This window comes from Barbus barbus (genome assembly GCF_936440315.1).
Source record: "Barbus barbus genome assembly, chromosome: 2".
Lineage (NCBI taxonomy): Eukaryota > Metazoa > Chordata > Actinopteri > Cypriniformes > Cyprinidae > Barbus > Barbus barbus.
In genome coordinates this window covers 31148090-31167114 of record NC_136730.1, presented here as the reverse complement: position 1 = coordinate 31167114, position 19025 = coordinate 31148090, and the positions used below count along the sequence as shown (strand labels likewise).

At 39.4% G+C, this 19025-nt stretch overlaps 2 protein-coding genes across 2 annotated transcripts in view; both read right to left on the bottom strand.

Annotated features, from left to right (window-relative positions):
• Positions 1–1006, bottom strand: part of LOC306878882 (rho GTPase-activating protein 6-like) — a 40105-nt gene extending 39099 nt beyond the window's left edge. Inside the window, exon 1 of the mRNA XM_079431463.1 lies at positions 922–1006. The gene's annotated coding sequence lies outside the window, so the exon portion shown is untranslated. The remainder of the gene's footprint in view (positions 1–921) is intronic.
• A 3214-nt stretch (positions 1007–4220) lies between these two features.
• Positions 4221–19025, bottom strand: part of LOC306883474 (NHS-like protein 2) — a gene marked incomplete at its 3' end in the record, with an annotated part of 77261 nt that continues 62456 nt past the window's right edge. Inside the window, exons 3-8 of the mRNA XM_079438759.1 lie at positions 14631–14773; positions 9698–9887; positions 8095–8232; positions 5333–7813; positions 5094–5241; positions 4221–4542 (exon numbers count right to left, since the gene is read on the bottom strand). Of these exons, the coding sequence (XP_079294885.1) occupies positions 4221–4542; positions 5094–5241; positions 5333–7813; positions 8095–8232; positions 9698–9887; positions 14631–14773 (3422 nt within the window). The remainder of the gene's footprint in view (positions 4543–5093; positions 5242–5332; positions 7814–8094; positions 8233–9697; positions 9888–14630; positions 14774–19025) is intronic.

Sequence of the window (19025 nt, the reverse complement as noted above, 5' to 3'; positions counted from 1 at the left end):
GTGCGAGTATGACTATGTTTTATCTGGGTAGTAATTGCAGAACAATAACTGAACTTTGCTCCATGATGTGGATTATATGACTCAAGCAAGTACTATGATGACATTTTTTTATTGTTTATGGAGAGTGTATCATCTGTGTATAATTCATATATTCATATATTCCTTAACTGTCAAATAAATTGCAAGATTAATGGTCAAAATCTTGTGTGAATACATTTAATGCATTTAAAAATAATGCTTTCTTAAAGTCATGTCATTATAATGAAATATGTTTTCGTCAACAAATAGGCTTTTTTCCCAAATCTAATCCCTTATTTTAGTCAGTTATAGCAACTTTGTTTTAATAATCTCAAAACACATCTGAAAATCCCAAGTAGTTCATCTCAAAAATATAGAGATCATTTCAGAGATTCTGGTTAATGCTACCGTTCAAAAGTTTGGGGTCAGTAATTTATTTGTCTTTTAAGTGGATTCTGAAAAGATGCATTAAATTAAATTGTCAAATGTAACATTAAGGACCTTTACATTCATTTATGAAATTTCTATTTCAAAGTATCTAAGAATCGTAAAATATGTATTTGTTTCCGCAAAAAGACTAAGTAGCACTTTCAACCATTTTCAATATTGATGATAATAATAAGAAATATTACTTTAGCGCCAAATCAGCATGATTTCTGGAGGAAATGGAATAGCGTCCGCAGATCAAAGAATCAGCTTTGATCACAGGAATAAAGTAGCTATATTTAAAAATATATTGAAATACAAAACAGTTATTTTACATTTTAAAAATCTTTCACAACATTAGCCTAATGTTTTTACTTTTCATCAAATAAATGCAGCCTTTTTGAGCTTCTTTCAAAAACCGTAGATTACATTAGACTACTCAGCATTAAAAATAAATAAATTTATAGTTCAAAGTACCTCAGTGAGCTTTTGTTATTGCACACGATGGCCTTGTGGATCAGAAACATGTTCCTGTACGCAACGAAAGTGCAGCGGTGGATGTGGTTGCTATTTAGGTGAGCGCTGCACGCGTTTGATCAACAGCAGAAATGAAGGGTAAAAACAAACCCACAAGGGGGCAATATTGTTCAAGAGTTTGGTAAGGGAATGTGATCTAAGCTCTCAATCCTGCGGAGATAAACAAAAAGTTCTCTATAAAAAAAAAGGAAGTGTATAGTGTAAATTAAAGCAGAAAAAACACCACCACAACTGCAAAGGACTGTTATGCAAGAAAAATAATTTATTTTAATGATATACCTTTTACCACATAGGCAAGACATACTTCAGCTGATTAGAGATCTCACAGCAACCGTCTTTTCTGCTGGAGGGCGAGGTCTATAATATGCAAATTTTAAAATATGTCTTTCCAAGGAAAAAATAACAAAAATATAATTCTCATTATTATCTTGCCTTCCCAACCAGTCTTTCTTTTAGTCTCAACGAACAAGGGCAATCTGAACATTTTAAAGCTTTTTCCATTCTGGCAATCTGTCAAAGGACCATTGTGCCGGACTACTAAACTTAATAATGCATGTAAAATGTGACAAAAACTGAAGTCTTGTGTGTAATGCAGGGAGTTGTCTGCTTGTGATGTCAAGAATTGATTAAAAGTCGTTGGTTACTCTTGACAGCAGCCAGATGGTTGTTAACAAACTTGTTCCGGACTCCCTTTTTTCTCCCTTAGTTGGCACGTTTGACTCTCTTCTGTGTACTGAAATGGGATTCAGAATGAATCCCTATTGGCTATGTGAGGAAAGAAAAAACGGCTTGAGTGAAGCCAGTGAAACTCTAGAGAGGATCAGTTTGTCAAACACTTCTAATGTGATTAGAATATATATATATATATATATATATATATATATATGTCTCTCCGATGGATACTTGTCTCCCCTCTCTGGGATTTACATTATTGATGCACAAGGCTCTTAACAGTCCACTAAGGTACATTTCTTGAGTTCCATTTGTTTTGCCCATATAATACCATCTCTTTCCACTGTCCTCCCTCTCTCTTTTACTTGTACCTGTGAGAGTACTGTTGACATTGATAGGGTTAAGCACAGAGTACACAAGAGTAGTGATAAATATTATGGTAGTAAATCCTAAAAAGAGTAAAAGAAACTCTGCATACTTCCACGGAAGTGCAATACCAAGGCATTTAAAAACACAGAGGCTTCACGCCAGAGTACAAGGCAAATAAACACTGTTGTCAGACTTTTTTTCATTCACTAAATATTTAAAACAAGTGTCACACACTATTTTAATGTGGTGGTATTCTGTCTCTTTTTTCACGTTATGGTTTTCATATTGTCGGAATACCTGAACGACTAGTCTGAGAAGATGAACATCAAGACAAGATCCATCTTGATCTTGTTCCAGATTTAGAACAGATTTTTGCCAAGCACTTCCTCTCCTGGACTGCTGAGGGCGTTCCGGCTCAGTAGCACCAGGTTTCTGTCCATTGTCTGATTGGGAGCCAAACGAACAGTCACACGAGGAAGGGGAGCTTCATACGGAATGGTAAGAAGCAGCAGTCTCTTAAATCTCTGCCGCTACCTGCTGTGACCCTCTGTCTGCAGTAGTCTCCAAAATTCCCTTAATGTAGGATGACGATCAGTTTACCACAGGTGACCTGCTCAAGTCCTTGAGTGAATTACCACATTTGATCAAAGTCTACAAAGTCTTTGTGCATTCAAATGTCGATCTACAATCTGGTCTTGCAGTTTCATGGAGGGCAACCATTAAAAAACTACTTTAAAATTATGTTCTTTTTGGTCAAAAATTTAATCTAAACATAACACTTGTTGAGCGCTGCCTCACCCTTTCTTAACATTCACAGGCATTCATTGCCAGTGTCTGATTCATCTTTGATGCATAGTCTGAAATGGACATAAAGTGAGAAGCTTTGCACTTGGATTTGAATGTTCCTATGTCTTGAGAGATGATCTGGAATTGTGGTCACAAGTGTCTGGTTTTTCTGGAAAAAATGTGGAGAGATATATTAATTCGGTCATCATTTTGCCATCCATAAGCCTCAGTAAATCTTCTGCCTGATACTTTGTGTGTAGTCGAGTGAAATCTCTGAGAGATTATATGTACACTTGGACCATGATGGGTTTCCTGAGTTGCAAAGAAACCACTGACAGATTTACACAATGGACAGCCAGAACCAAACCAATGACCCTCTGGTAACACTTACTGGACCCTCTTCTGTAGTCTAATGTCGCCCCCTTTGGACTATCACTTTCTGTGCTATTCCCTCATGTACTGTCCACAAATTTGCTTTTCGAAGGTATGTTTTGTCTAGGACAATTTTGATTTGTTGTACGTTGTGCACAAGCATAACTATGTGCTGTCTGTTTACACTATTGGCAGTGTGGGAAGATCTCTAGATGTGGGTTCAGGTGTATTGCATTATGATGGTTCAATATGATCACTTCAATCCTTTGTGTGCTGTGAGCGTATAAAATAATAGGCAGTTTCCCAAGAATAGTCACAGATATAGACAGCTTTGTGTCTGTTGTGTCTTTGATCAAGCAGTTACATTTTCTTATATATATATATATATATATATATATTGTCTACATAGTTTTTTTACAGATTAAATAAACTCAACAAGACATTTATATGGCATTTCATATTTTTTTTGAAAAAATAAAACAAAAAAGAAAATATGGAAAATAACAAATATAGCTTTTTGTCTTGTAAACTAGTTCCTGTACTGGTGAAAGTGCTTCATTTTAAGGGGTACCAGACCTTGCTTACAACCTTTGTGGAATGTTTCCAACTTGTGTCATACTCTTCTCTCTCTGTGCGAGTTTGTGTGGTCTATTAAAATGCAATTGTCCTACTAAGACACTTTCTAGTCCTCCACTGAAGTGGGCAGAGCAGGCTTTGGCCACAAATATAGGCTGGGCTCCTAAAATAGTGAACAGTCTGAAAATATTTCTTGATGCCAGCTTCCATTAATTTCCAGAATAACAGATTTCTATGCCAGAATTTTGTATCAGTGGTGGGCTCCGTTTCCATTAATACCAACTATAGTCCGCAAAAATCTTACATCATCAGAGTGAGATCCCCTTGTCTTAAAGCAACAACTCAAACCCACTTAATTTCCTTCAACATGAGGTCTTTGTAAATTAAACCGTTTAGATGGGCAGTGGAGTGTAACGGAAAACCAGCCATATTGACATCCAGCATGTGGTTCTCTACAAGTGGAATCACTGGTCCTGTGGAGCTGGTTTTGGTGTGTTCGTTGCACTCCCATCTGGCTGTGACTGAGAGAACTCAGTGACTCGTCGTGCCAAGGGGTTTGTGCTCTTCAGCAACTCCATGGCAGAAACTCGGGTCCCGCTGCTAGCTTTGCTGCTTCTCTTCTGGAGAAGAGCCATAAAGTTCTCATTTCGTGAGCTTGACCTAGGAGTGGTCCCGAGGCCCAGAGTTCGGAGGTCTGTGCTACTGCTTTTCACAGGTGAGACCAGACACTGCCTGCTTCCAAAAGAATCCGTTGGTTCCTTGCGACCAAGAACTTTCCTCTTTGACCTAGGAAATGCAAAACAATGCAAATGTTGTGTAACCGTTTACACCAGGGTTCCTAAACTCTGGACTTGGATGGATCTGGACCCTGCAGATTTTAGCTCCAACCCTAATTAAAGACACCTTAAGAGTTACTGATTTGAAATAAACCACAGAGCAGTGAGACTCCAGGTTTGGATGTAAGAGTTTATAATTAATCCCTTTCCTATTTTTAACCTTATGAGCTACTGTTATTTAGTAAATAAATATATTAAATGTGTATTTTTTGGACAAATAAAGATTATTTAAATTAGAGGGCATCACAGACAGGTTTTCGTAAAGTGGTCAGCAATTAAATTAATGAAAAAAAATTGTAGCAATCAATTTACATGTTATATTGATATTTTTTTCAGTTGGAAAATTAAGTGGCTAATTGGTGACCTCTGAACTGGAAGACATGGTCCCAGATAATACAGTACAAGACCATATTTTTTATGCCAAATTATGCCAGCGTAATTCTAGTTAGAGAGAAACAGACAAATAAAGTGTCAGTATGAATGTTAAAGTACAAATTTTACCTGTGTATGATGGTGAAGAGGTCCTCAGTGGTGTGAGTAGTGGGTGTGTGGACGAAAACATCATCGTCTGTTTCCTCTGTAATGTGTAGTTTAGTCTTGTCAACAGCAGAGTTGTTCTCTTCCAGGATTTCTGTTTCTGCATAAGTTTCTGTGAAGCAGCATAGAAGAATATAAATGAAACCCCGAATTGACTATGGCTAAAAAGATATCTTAACTGAAAATGTAAACATATGTTTAACCTGTTACTGTCTCTGCTGGAGGTGCCTCTCTTTCCGTAATTTGATGAGAATCTGAATCTTTTGAACTGTCCTCTTCAGCTACCACATCATTCTCTTGATTTCCAAAGGTCTCAAAACTTTCAAAATTGTTATGGTTTCCATGACCCCTTGCAAGATCATCTTGATCTTCATCTTTAAGCAAATCATCCTCAATGTCAGATGCTGATGGACCTGTAGGTGACTGGGAAATGCGGTCGCAGAGTAGAGTTTGCCTTTCTGCTCCGCCATTGGTCTGGATGCTTGGAGAGGGCAGAAGAAGGACATTGGGTTTTTTCGGCACCGGAGGAGGTACCTTGGGCTTCCTTTTGTCTAATTCCGCTAAACAGGATATCGTCATTCTACTTGGAAGAGTCTTACTTTTGTCCTCTCTCTCTGGGCTACTTGGGGATGGAAGATCTTCTTCAATAGGAATCCCGTGCTCCAGATCAAACTCAGGGAGAGGAGGTACATGGCTGTGGAGTGGCTCTTGTGGGGCTATTGCAGATGTGCTGAGTGATGACTGAGCTGGTCTCTTAGGTTTGGGCTTTCGTACAACCATATAGATGTTACCCAAAGGCATGGGTCGGTCCACAGGGGAAGATGGAGGACATTCAGGTGCCAGAGGGGAGGATGAGGGAGATTTAAGCATCAAGTTCATGGGTCGTTTAGGTAGAGGCGGCTTCATCGCAACTGGTGGCTTTGACTGTTTTGTGTTCGAGGGAGTAATGGGAGGGCTGAGATCTCGACTTTGCTCTTCCTCTATAATGTCAGAAGAGCCATCAGGACTGTCCTCAAGTTCTGAGCGGCTTACTGAACGAAGTCGGATGTTTCGCAAGTCTGTTGTTGTAACCATAGGCAGTGAAGACTGACTAGGGCTCAGTTTACCTGGTTTGTTGGCTGTAGATGTGTCAGAGTGTCGGCGGCTGGCTTTCGGCTTGGGTTTGACAGAGGACAGATCCAGTTGAGTGTTTGCAGGTAGTTCAAATGAAAGACGTGAACGTGATTTATCCTTTGCAGAAGCTGGGAGGGAAGATTTCCGTTCTGGAATCTTTGGGCGCATCTTGCAGCCAACTGGAGAAGGTCCAGTGATGAGGGTGTTTGATATAGTTGGGGTTGGAGTTTCAGACTGGCTTGAGTAGCCACTGGATGGGGACATGAGACATGGGGGCTTGAAGGGGGATACCTTCGTCTCAGCCTCAATGGAGAGCAGGGATGGAGATGTGGCTCGTGAGGTTGAGGGTGAATTTAAGGATTCTGAGCTACCTCGCACCTTCATGCACTCAATCACTGTGGTACCTGTGGCTGTGCTTGAACCCGACAGTGAGTGGTAGGGATCATTGTTGGGCTTCCACTCGTTGAGCTGCCAGTGAGGAGGAAACCCAAGCTCCGTATCCCTGTCAGTAGGTTGAGAAATATCAGAAGATGTCTCCAAGCTACTGTGGGCCTGATCTGTGTCGTCCTCAGGCTTGACAATTAGGAACTCTGGCTGGAATGAATCTTGAATATGGTGATCCCGAGGGATAAAGAGACTTCTAGGTCTGCCATCTCTGAAGTGCCCTTCCCTGTGGTAGGAGCCCATTCCTCCCATCTCTGATAGGTTCTTCATCAGGGATACACTACGAACTGGAGGTGGTGGCTTTTTCTTAGATTTCTTTAGTGATATACTACGTGAGCGTGACCTCAGTCGACCCTCCGGAAGAAAGTCTGAACCTGTGGTCACAGAAACATTATCAGTGCTTGTGCTATCCTCTGAGCTGTTGCTCGGATATAACAGGGCATAACTCTCACCCTCTGGAACAACAGGGACAGCTTCACCTGGAGAACATATATTATCTGCTGAGCAAAATGATCCAGAGTCTGTTGGTGTTGAAAGTGAACGTTCACGGAACCTAAAGACATTGGACCGGGCTGATCTCTTCTCCTGCTCACTTTTGTTATTTCCTGTGCATACAGTGGAAGCTGCTCCCTCAGTGTCATTCCGTTTCCCTACAGGAACGCCACCCCCCTGTGTGGACACTGTATACACCCGGTGTCCACATGGTTCCGAGATGGAGGTGAAAGAGCTGGAATGTGACCCTGAGCTCATGGAGAGGCCTGAACTGGTCTGGGATGGACAGATAAGACCACCTCCAGGTGTTAGCGTTCCAGTTTTAGATATTGGTTGCTTGGAAGCAGGGCTGGTAACCAAGGCATAGTTGTAAGAGTCATTCCAGGAAGGAGAAAAAGTAGAACCTTTTGGGCCATTCCAGGAGGGGCTCGGGCACATCAGAGTGGCATGATCCATCATGCCTGATGGGGTCTTTGGGGATGGGGGGACACTGTACTCCAGGTCACTCCGGGTCTTCCGAAGGGGAATATGCTGTTGGCCTGTGTTCTCGGTGGTTGGCTCCAAAGATCTGGGTTGAGAGGATCCAGGAGAATAGGCACCTTGTATTAGATCAACAGCAAGAATTTTGCTGTCACCTAAAGACAAAATAGATTTTTTTAAAACATCATTTAAAACAGAAGTTTTCTGTTTATACTTAGATAATTTTTTGTAAAGATTCTAAAAGATATCATTCAGAACATTGTTAACTAAAACAAGTTTGTCAAAGCCTATGTGTGGCTCTAACAAACATTAGATTTTAGATTTACAAATTATTCTAGGTGGAAATCATTGGTCAGTGCCCATTGTCCTTTTCTTGTTTATTTCCTTTTGCACTCTATGACCCTGTCAGTAACTTGCCTAACTTCCTGTTAGTCACCTTGGCAGTGCAGCGTGACATCAGGGCCTGCAACCACACTCCTCGGGCGGCAAACGGTCTTTGGGTTAACCGCTGAATCAGTTCTAAAGGCGGCCCGCAGTTCGCTGCGCTGTGCGGAGTGCTTATCAAAGCACTGGCCTGAGGCAAGATATGAGATACCAGCTGTCAGGCTAACTGACAGTCTTAAGTCATAGATAAATTATGTTACCTTAAAACGGTTATATAAAAGGTAAATTATTAAATACATGTTAGAATTAGGCTGAAAAACATTAGCTATGACTGCCTAATCAGACTTGAGTAAAGGCAATGACAAACATTTTGGTCATTTATGAAAAAAATATTTTATGGATAAAAGCAATAGCCAACATGAGATAGATGGTTAGCTGGAGACTTGATCATGGTGCCTGATTGATCTGGAGAAATGAAATCAGACAGTGGACACTGGATAATACATCAAAACAAGAGCTATTGGATATTGACTAAGCACTACCCAATAGCAGATCTATGTAACTTTCTATCATTTCTGTGGGACAATACAATTCTGATGTGTTTTCAAGAACTGCATTGACTGGATGTTTAATCATTTTAAACACCCGGTGCAGGAGGGAGTGCTGTGTTAAATGGTCCACCATTCCACAATGATGAAAAGAACTGAACATAATGTTCTAATTAAACCCAGTTCTCACTATGTTCTTTACATGGATACCCCTTGTGTCGCTCAGAAAACAGCTCTCCCAACGAAACCTCATTACCTCCCAACATGTGAGCTGGCTTCATTCATGAAAATACCAACAAAAAGGAGGTGAAAGAAAACCTTTCTTTCTCTGGCCCTGTTACTCCCACCCATCCGCTACAGTTCTCTCTCTCTCACTCACTCTCTGTCTGTCTCTCACTCTATGCAGCTTTTTCTGCACCTCCTAGCTAACCGAAGGAGGGAGAGCTGCATGTTGCCATGGCAACAGCTACCTGTTCATTATCTTTCGCTGGTGAAGTGCACCACCACTTTGGGAATCAGACTCCAGGCTGCCTAAGCACAGCATTATTGGTGTTTACAGATCCAGCCACCTCTCTATTATGTTCAGGACAGAGAGGGGAGCAGGAAGGTAGTCAGGAGGAAGATGGGTGTGAGACAGCTGAGACAGAGAGGGAAAGTGATAGCTTGCTTTAAAAAACAGGGTGACAGCTAGAGAGAGGAGCAAATGCTTTAACATTTGAAATACATTCATAAGAATCGTATCTGATCTGTGAACTCTTTGGAAAGAGAGCATGAGAACTGAGAAACAGGGTTGTCTGTGGTAATGATGATGGTGATGATAATGTGAAATCATTTGCAAGATCTAAAACATCCAACACTAGTCCAGGCAACCTAGGACCATTTAGTTTACATTTCTTAGTAAGGAGACTCTATTGTTCAGTCAGTCTATGCTGTATACAGCAAAACATTCTCACCACTTTATATGGACTCATTTCATCAAAAAAGCAAATAGCTAATAAATTGTGGAAAGTTCTTAACATAAATTACACAATGACACCTCCAAACACGCCAAACTCTAAAAAAATCTTTAGAAGTATACAGATACACTCAACATGACAGTATGCCAACCTGTGATCTCAATGGGTACAAGGTGAGCTGGAGTATGTCGGCCCAGGTACCAGCGAGGTTTCTCTGCAACAGGTGGACTCAATGATGCATTCCAGCCTAGAAGTGACTTCTCTGAACCACAGGGGGTTGGGTCCTGTGCCCGGACCCCTAATGTTGTGGTCTCATCCTCACACACCTGCTTATTTGCAGGCTAAAGAGAGAGAGAGATAAAATGAGAGTATGACTATAAAACAATGATTAATTCCTAATTTTGTATTTGTAATGACTTATTACCCAAATGATGTATTCATTTAAACACTTCATTTCTAAATATGGATTTTGAGGTTCGTTCTACAACTACATCTTGGTAAATGTGAATGATTATATAATTAGTTTTAATAATTCATATTCTTTATACTGAAACACTGAATTGAGTTTTTATCTTTTTTAGCAGATGACTTGGCAGGATTTTTAAATTACAGCTTATTTACATGCTCAAAACCACCGACACAGAGAAGCCTGTAGCTGTTTTCACTCAGGGGACAAACCACATCTAATTAGATTTGCAAACTTTACACAAAGCATTAATGCTTTACAGAAAACAAATGAGTTTGTTGGTGGCACCAGTGGCGGCTGGTGAAAAAATGTTGAGGTGGGACTGTGGCACACTGGCACAGCAAACAATTTCACAATAACAATTCACAATAAATCAAAGCAATATGATTTATTGCAATGCAAACAAAGTTAACAAACATCTGGTTACCTGTTTATTCATTAAATCATCTCCGATCAGTTATTTTACCAGTCTGTTAAATTTTGGATACTTCCATGACTGATACAAATCTGAGTATAACCATGTACAAGAAAATCAATGTGGTGAAAAAACCTGCATTTTTTTTTTTTTTTTTTTTACTTATTTGTACAGGAATTTTGCTCTTCTCTCCTTCTGATTGACAAACTTCTCAACTACTTTCTTATTGAAGTCAGGAATGTCTTTGACCAGTTTCTTCTCAATAGAAAGCATTGCCAGAGCATTAAGGCGATCCTGGGTCATTGTATTTCTTAGGAAAGTTTTGATCCTCTTCAAAATAGAAAAGCACCTCTCTGACTCTGCTATTGTCATAGGCGTGGTGATTATGATCTTGAGAAGACTGACAGTCTCTGTGAAAGTACTTTGAAGATTGTTCTCAATGAAAAACTGGTACAGAGGAACTGCACCACTGCCAACCCTAAACTTAGGGTTCTCATAGATGAGGGACAGTTCTGTTTTGAGCTTGGCCTTGTTCAGCATGGGGTATGCCTCCACTGTTGTTTCAAGTGCTGATTCAGGAAACGTCACACTGTGTTGTGGAAACGAATCTCCATGCAGCAATGTTGCACTAACAAGGTGCTGGGTGAAGGAAAGCCGCTCCTTGGAATGAATCAGGATGGTATCACATACCTGTAAAACATTTTTATCAAAGTGATTCTGAGTGAACATAACATGTACATTATATTATTACTAATGTTTAAACTCCAGTATTCCTCATTGCACTTTACTTCTCCTGATCTTGAACTTGCTATAGGTTTCCTAAACAAAACAAGGTCTACAGTAGCATTTCAATAAATAATATCCTTACATGTAGCAAAAAATAGGTGGTTTATGTACTCAATTATTTTCCCATTTGTATGGATGACAGAAACGTCATCATGCTACTTGTGACTGATCAGCACTTTTTTGGTACTGTACATGACATGGCCCATCTGTTTTATAACTGTGATCTATACATTTTATATACTGAGGCCAGGTACATAGCTTTCTTAGATTAGTCTTAAAAGTTAGTGATGTAATTATTTTCTTCTACAGTTCCTATCTTTTTTAGTCAGTTAAATTAAAAGTAGACTTAAGTTTACTGTTTGGCTGACTGCTAGTTGGTCAAACTAGTGCTTAATATCTTAATACAGTGGCTAGGTTTATGCTACTGGACTGGTCTCATATAAATTCCTTTTATTTGTCACCAAAAGATGTTATATCCACTTACCCACAGAGGCAAGATAATGGCATGTGTTATACTATGTTATACTATATTCACAAAATAACACATTTACAAAGAGTCACTGCAAGAATGCTTATGAACAAAAAATTAATTTACATTTTATGGAATAATTATTTACAATATAACGCCCATACTAAACCTCAAACATTATGGATCTTGTTTTTGTTTTTGGGAAAACATAATACTTTTCACTCTTTCCTTGTTGGTATTTAATCATGTTTCTTTATAATTATAATCTATATGCCATCTTTTGTCTGTGTTTTTGTGTGTGTGTGTGTGTTTTACCTCTGTAGCTAGCCTCCGTTGTTCTCCTGGTCCCAGTGTCCTCGGTCACTTGTTGGGCTGGTGCTGCTGGTCAGATGATGCACTGTCCCCACACAGAAAGGGAATTGAGTCCCTGGTCCAGTAGATGTTAATAAATAATAATTAAAATAAATAAATAAATAGATGTGCTCTATGGCAATCATTCCTTTTGATGGCAAGGCACAATTGAGATTTCACAGACAACGAATCTTTCCAACAACAACAGCTTTATCAGCCAATAGTAAAGGGTGTTTACCTGATTGCTTGAATGTTGTTTGTGAATCCCTGGACAGCTGCTTTAATGTAGACAGGGTCGATGTTCCTCTTCTGCAGCTGGTTGAATAGCATGTCTACATTTGGCATGATCTTGTGAAACAATGCCAGGAAAAAACAGAAAGCCTCGTCTTCAAGCATCCTCGCAAAACCCCCTGACTCTCTGACAGTTGAGGAATCAAAGTTCCCTGAGTCTCTGATGATCTGAAAACATTTAAAAAGTTCATCCTTGTGTTCATACACAGTGTTTACAGCACGACTTTGGAAGTTCCACCGTGTTATAGAGGCCCTGGGAAGTCTGTGCGCAATCAAGCACGGCGATTCGCTTAGGTGACCTGGAGAAGGCAGAAAATCCACCAAGGTCAGAAAAAAAGTGCCGATTCTGGGGATGTGTGATGTCGCCTGCTTTATCGTGGCCTGATGTTTTTTTGGCCTAATGGTTAGAGAGTCGGACTTGTCATGGCCTAATGGTTAGAGAGTCGGACTCGTAATCCAAAGTTTGCGGGTTCGAGTCTCGGGCCGGCAGGGATTGTAGGTGGGGGGAGTGAATGTCCAGTGCTCTCTCCACCCTCAATACCACGACTGAGGTGCCCTTGAGCAAGGCACCGAACCCCCAACTGCTCCCCGGGTGCCGCAGCATAAATGGCTGCCCATTGCTCCGGGTGTATGTTCACGGTGTGTGTGTGTTCACTGCTGTGTGTGTGCACGTTGGATGGGTTAAATGCAGAGCACGAATTCCGAGTATGGGTCACCATACTTGGCAGTATGTCACTTCACTTCTTCACTTCACTTTATGATGAGGTTCAGCTGATGCGCGTAGCAGTGAACATAGTGAGCATTTCTGTAGACGTCCATTATCTTATGCTGCACTCCGCCGGTGCTTCCTCTCATCACAGTAGCCCCGTCATAAGTTTGGGCAATTACTTTGTTTTTTTTGTCCATTTGGTAGAATGGTACTTAGACTGTCCAAAAGTGCTGTAGCAATGGAGTCGGCGTTTGCGTTCTGGATGGTAAAGAACTCAAAAAAGTGCTCTTGGATGTTACCATTGGACCCTATGTAACGAAGCACAAGCACCAGCTGACAGCGGGTGGAAACGTCAGTCGTCTCGTCAGCTTGAAATCAGTTTGAAATCAGAGGCAGTTACTTCCTCCAGAATGTAATCCTTTACCACTGATAGCATAGAGTCCAACAGCTCGTTTTGTACCGTCTTTGATGTGCCCTTAAAAACAGTTGCTGTCTTAAGCTGCTCCTCTAGCACATTGTCTAGCGAGGCAACAAAATCCACTAAACCCATAAAAATGCCAGGGTTGTCTGACGAGTCAGTCTCATCGTGCCCACGCAAGGCCAACTCAAAAACCCCACAAAACTTAACACAATCCATTATCTTGGATAAAATATACCTGTTTTTATCCACCTCCTCGTTGTGTTTTCTTATCGCAATCCTGTGGCCATCGTCTAACTGAGTAGCGATGTTTACTCTTCCCAAAATGGCTAGTTTGACGGAATTATCCATGTGTGGCCTGGTGTTCTCATGTTTTCTTACTTTCTCGGACAGGTGCTTCATATCTCACTCCCGCAACTGTCCGTGCTGGATCTGCCCCAGTTGCTTTAAACAGCAATCACGGGAAACAAAATAAGGCATTAGCAAAGCATCCACATAGCCAGGCCTTTTTGGTGTACCAACGGGAAGAGTAGCTTTGTGTGTACTTCTTCCCTTTTTCGCTTGTCTGCTGTCTGATTAAGAGGTCAGGCTGATCTGGACCCAGCTCCTCTACCTTCAGTTTTTCTGCCAAAGTTCTCCTCTCAAACGGACATTGGAGTAGAGGTTGTACAGAGTTAGGTTCGTGTCCGGAATTACTAACACCCGAGTCCGCCATTGTCACATAATTGAAAATTGCGCCACTACAGACCAGCCTTGATTTTAGCAGCTTGGGGCGACAGAAAAATCACCCATTTCAGTTAAGATTTGAGGATGCTGATTGGCTAAATTTTATGTCATATCTTGAATATATTTATATTTTGAATCAGCATTTGACTAAATTCTACAAAGACGATTTCTCGATCGCCCCTCAGCTGAAATTGAGACGTGCTGACAGGCAGAGAGGTCATATGGTGATGGTGAAAACATATTTTTCACAGAAGATTTTCTAATATATCACATCATACAAATATACATTTAAATAATTTATATAATTATTATTTTGTGTGTGTGGTTCAGGGAGGGCGGCGCCCTAGCGCCCTCTATTGGCCAGCCGCCACTGGGTGGCACACAAGTCAGAATAAAAGACAAAGTCTAGTTTCATCAGTGAAAGAGCTAATAAGACAGCATACAAGTAGTTACCACAAAGACGAACTCCGTCTTCTTGTTGTTGAGTGAGGAAGGGGATCGGCTGAGGGTGGTTGACGTGTCCTCTGAGCTCTGAGAGGAAGGGTGTCTGAATGTCTGTCCTGTCACTCTGTTATCATACAACTGCTCCTCAAAATCTGAGTTGACACAGACACAACATGCTAGTTTTAAAGTTAGCAACAGCTCTAAAAGACACTGAAATCAATTAATAAAATCTCTCTCCCTCTTTGTCAGAAATCTTCCCTAGGTCTCTCGTAAACAGAATGATTACATTACATTCATTCCAAGGACTCCCCTCACAAGACCCCACCCCATTCTTGTAGCCATTTTAATCCCCCAAAACATTCTCCCCTCCCACTATATACTCAAAAACACACATACTAAAACACTGGATTTATCCTTTACTGTTCAGTAAGTAGGCACTGATTTGGCTATACTAGTATGTCCTCAAATGTCAAATACTCCCGTGTGAGGACATTTAGGTTGTTGAAAGGCTCATAAATCGGGCAAATCATGTTTAGCTTTAAATCTAAAAATGTCAACAGGATTACTGCTAGTGTTAGGTTAAGTGGAAGTTATTAGTGAATGTCATCTTAGTATATAAAACATTTTTTTTATTAGAGGTCCTCAATAATATGGTCTGTGTGTGGGATGGTGTTTAGGGGGGTTGATCCCTCTTTTTCCGAACTGGGATGCCGCACTCTTAGACTTGGGGTTGCCTAGCAATGGTGGGCTGTCTAAGACAATGGCATACCTCCGGAGTCAACAATAGGCTGTGATTGGATCATGCGATAAAACCCACATTCCCCATCCACGAATCAGTCTGAATGAACAATATAATGGCATTACTTGGAAGACTAATAAAAAAGTAAACAAACAACTACCACTTTATGGCAAAGTAAGACTTAAAATAATTTGTGGGACTTTTTAGTGAGTAATCAGCTTGGTGAAATTTACTCTAAAAAATGCTGGCTTAAATACAACCCAGCGCTGGGTAAAATATGGACGAACCCAGCGACTGGGTTGTTTAGACCCAGCGACTGGTTTACTGAACATTTAACCCAACTGTTGAAAACAACCCAGCATGTGTTCTGTCCAATATTTACCCAGCACTGGGTTGTATTTAACCCAGCATTTTTTTAAGAGTGTAAAGTAAATCTCAGTGTCCGTGACCAATATTTACCGAGCTTTGATGACTGATGATACGAAAAATTCAAAAATACTTCAAAGTTAACTATTAAAAAGAATAGCTGAACAAAAGTTCACAAATAAAATATACTGTTTGAGTTATTACTGCCTTGAGTTATTATTTTGGAATAAATGTAAAATGCTTAAAAATGCTAACTTGATGAGATTCATACTTGGCTTTAATAAACATAATATTGATTACATTGTTAATGTAAATGTATGTATGTGTATATATATATATATATATATATATATATATATATATATATATATATATATATATATATATATATATATATATATATATATATATATATATATATATATAATTTTTCTGATAGTGTAAGTAATGTTTATTTAACAAAGAAAATGTGACTGGGACATGAATTTACATTTGATTAAAAAAAATTTAATTTTGACTTTAAGGAGTCAGTAAAATTAATCAAATAGAAAGTAAAGGCTTCTACATCGTAACAAAAAAAAAAAAAATCAAATAAACACTGTACTGTAAAACTTTTCTATTCATCAAGAAATCCTAAAAAAAAAATTATAATAAAAGTATCACAGATTCCAAAAATTAATCTGCAAAACTATTTTCACCATTGATAATAATAAGACATGTTTCTTAAGCATTAAATCAGCATTTTAGAATGATTTCCGAAGGATCATGTGACAGTGAAGACTGGAGTAATGGCTGCTGAGAATTCAGATTTACCATCAAAGTAATATATTACATTTTAAATTTATTAACATAGAAAAATTATTTTTAATTGTAATAATATTTCGTAACATTACTGTATTTTACATTACAAATACATGAAGCCTTGTTCAGCATAAGAGACTTATTTTAAAAAATCTTACTGACCCCAAACTTTTGAAGGGTAATAAATAAAGCTCAGCCTAGTTGCTTATGATAATTTAAAGACTTGCAAAATCTGAGAATTACAATGGATGCAGCTAAGCATTCTTTGAAATTCATACTTAAGTAAGTTCCAACCAAGAGTGAAGAAAGTAAACTAGATAGAGTCAGAACTCACCAAAACACTGGTTGGTTCATACAAGCCTCTGTGGAAAGGTAGGCTTCAAAGACCAAAACTTCAAAGATGATGCATGGGAGTACCAGAAGCAACAGCAAGACTGAGTAAGTGTGTATATATGTCTATGTGTGTGTGAAGTTATTTCAAACACACTCTCCCCTCCTCCCCTGATCTGATCTTAGGCCAGTCAGTAAAACTAATGGGACTCAAAAATCTCCATTCTTATCAGCCAATCAAATGGCCCGCCTAGACAAGATGCCAACCACTCAAGCATGAATGAGTGGTCATGAATGACCTCAAAGCATCGCCTAACAAGATGCTCTCTGAAAACCACCCATTTATTAAATATGGGTCACTCCTTGTCTTTTGTATGCAGTAGAGGAATGGAAGAGGTCAAGAGCAACAATGCCCCTTTTCTTGTCAATTTGGGCAGTTTTTGTCTGGTCTGTTTTCCATTTGGTCTTTGTTTCTGTGAAGGAGATTTTAAATGTAATAATTTTCAAATTAATCATAAAATCAGTTGATCATAAATGACGACTAACATTTCTCTTTTTAACCTTCAAGTATGTTTTAAGGAACAGAAATGTTCTAACCTTTAGCAGCATTGCAATAATGAAACATGGACAAGATAAGATGGCTAGATGTCTGAAAATACTAATAACGATACAATCTCATGATCTGAGCAACAAGATGATTTGCCATACAATTGAGTATATATAAGTGAAAATATAAGTGAAAATTATGTAACGTGACATGATGTTACCTTAGCTATGTACCTCTCTTATATAAACTGTTTCTCTTTGATTGGTATGAGGTCCCCCAGGCCGCAATTAAACATATTCAAGGGCATTGCTTGGAGTCTGTCTGGTTACTGCTGCACAGCAGGTTAACTGGAGATCTACAGATCTTAGTCCCAAGTGATAGTGTTCAAAAGGGGCAAGACATTGCCTGACTCAGTAGGATGTCACCAGTAGATGCGCTAGAGTATCACTAGACGTTTAGTGTTGCCAGTAGATACTCCCAGCTAGTCAGGTGCATAGGGGAATGTCTACTACATTGCTTGTGCATAACTGAACAGAAATAATTCATAAGCATGGGGGGGGGGTATAAGTACAATGTCACTGATTAGCTTAAGCACTATGGACGCATAATCTCTTTAATGTTGCCGGGCCCCTTAGTTGGCTAACATTACATGAGTATGAAAGTGAAAGATATGGACAAGACACAGTGCTGTTTTCACATTAAATATTGTAATAATTTCACAAAAGAAATAATAATAACAATAATATAGCTTAGAAAATTTTAAATAGATAACCATGCCACAAAAAGATCAACCAGCATCAATATACAAACGTATTGATGTACTATATACAAACATTTTTAGTTAAGATTATTAACATTTTGCAGACAAAATCATTTTAATAGAAATCCATGTGGTCAGGAATTTCATGTGAGGGAAGATTTTCCCATGCAAATTTCACAATTTAAAGGTGCAGTACGCAATTTTTGAGAAACACTATTGGTATTTGAAATCTCTAAAACAAACATGCCCCTACCTGAAAGGACCACACCCTGATCCTGATAGCTCCACCCCCAAATTCACAACTATGCTATGCAACACAGACACCTCCCACAATCACGAGTAGACAAGCCCCTTACAGGTGGTGTATTTTGGTGCCAGATTCACTTTCAACCGTGTTTCTCAGAAATCACTTACTGCACCTTTAATGCTCTGTGTTAACAAATAGAAAACTAGAGTGTTTGAGAGTGACTTCTGTGTGAGCAACAGAGCAATAGTACATTGCTGTACTATTGACATTATACACTGAATCTTATTTGTAGAGATCGACCGATATATCGATTTACCGATATTTTTCCCGATATTTAAGCATTTTTTCATAATCGAATATCGGTTTTGTAATATCGGATTCCCCGATAAACACCGTCATCTTGTGGACGTTTTCAGAATTGCGCACAGGATCGCAATTGCAGCGCATCTGAGGGGAGACCAGACAGCAACGGCGTGCAGGTACTTGATTTGCTGTAGTTAGTAAACTATTTAATATTACAGGCATTAATGCACAAATTAGATGTATTACATAAATCCTTGATATATGGCCGGTTTCACAGACAGGGCTTAGACTAAACAAGGATTAGGCCATAG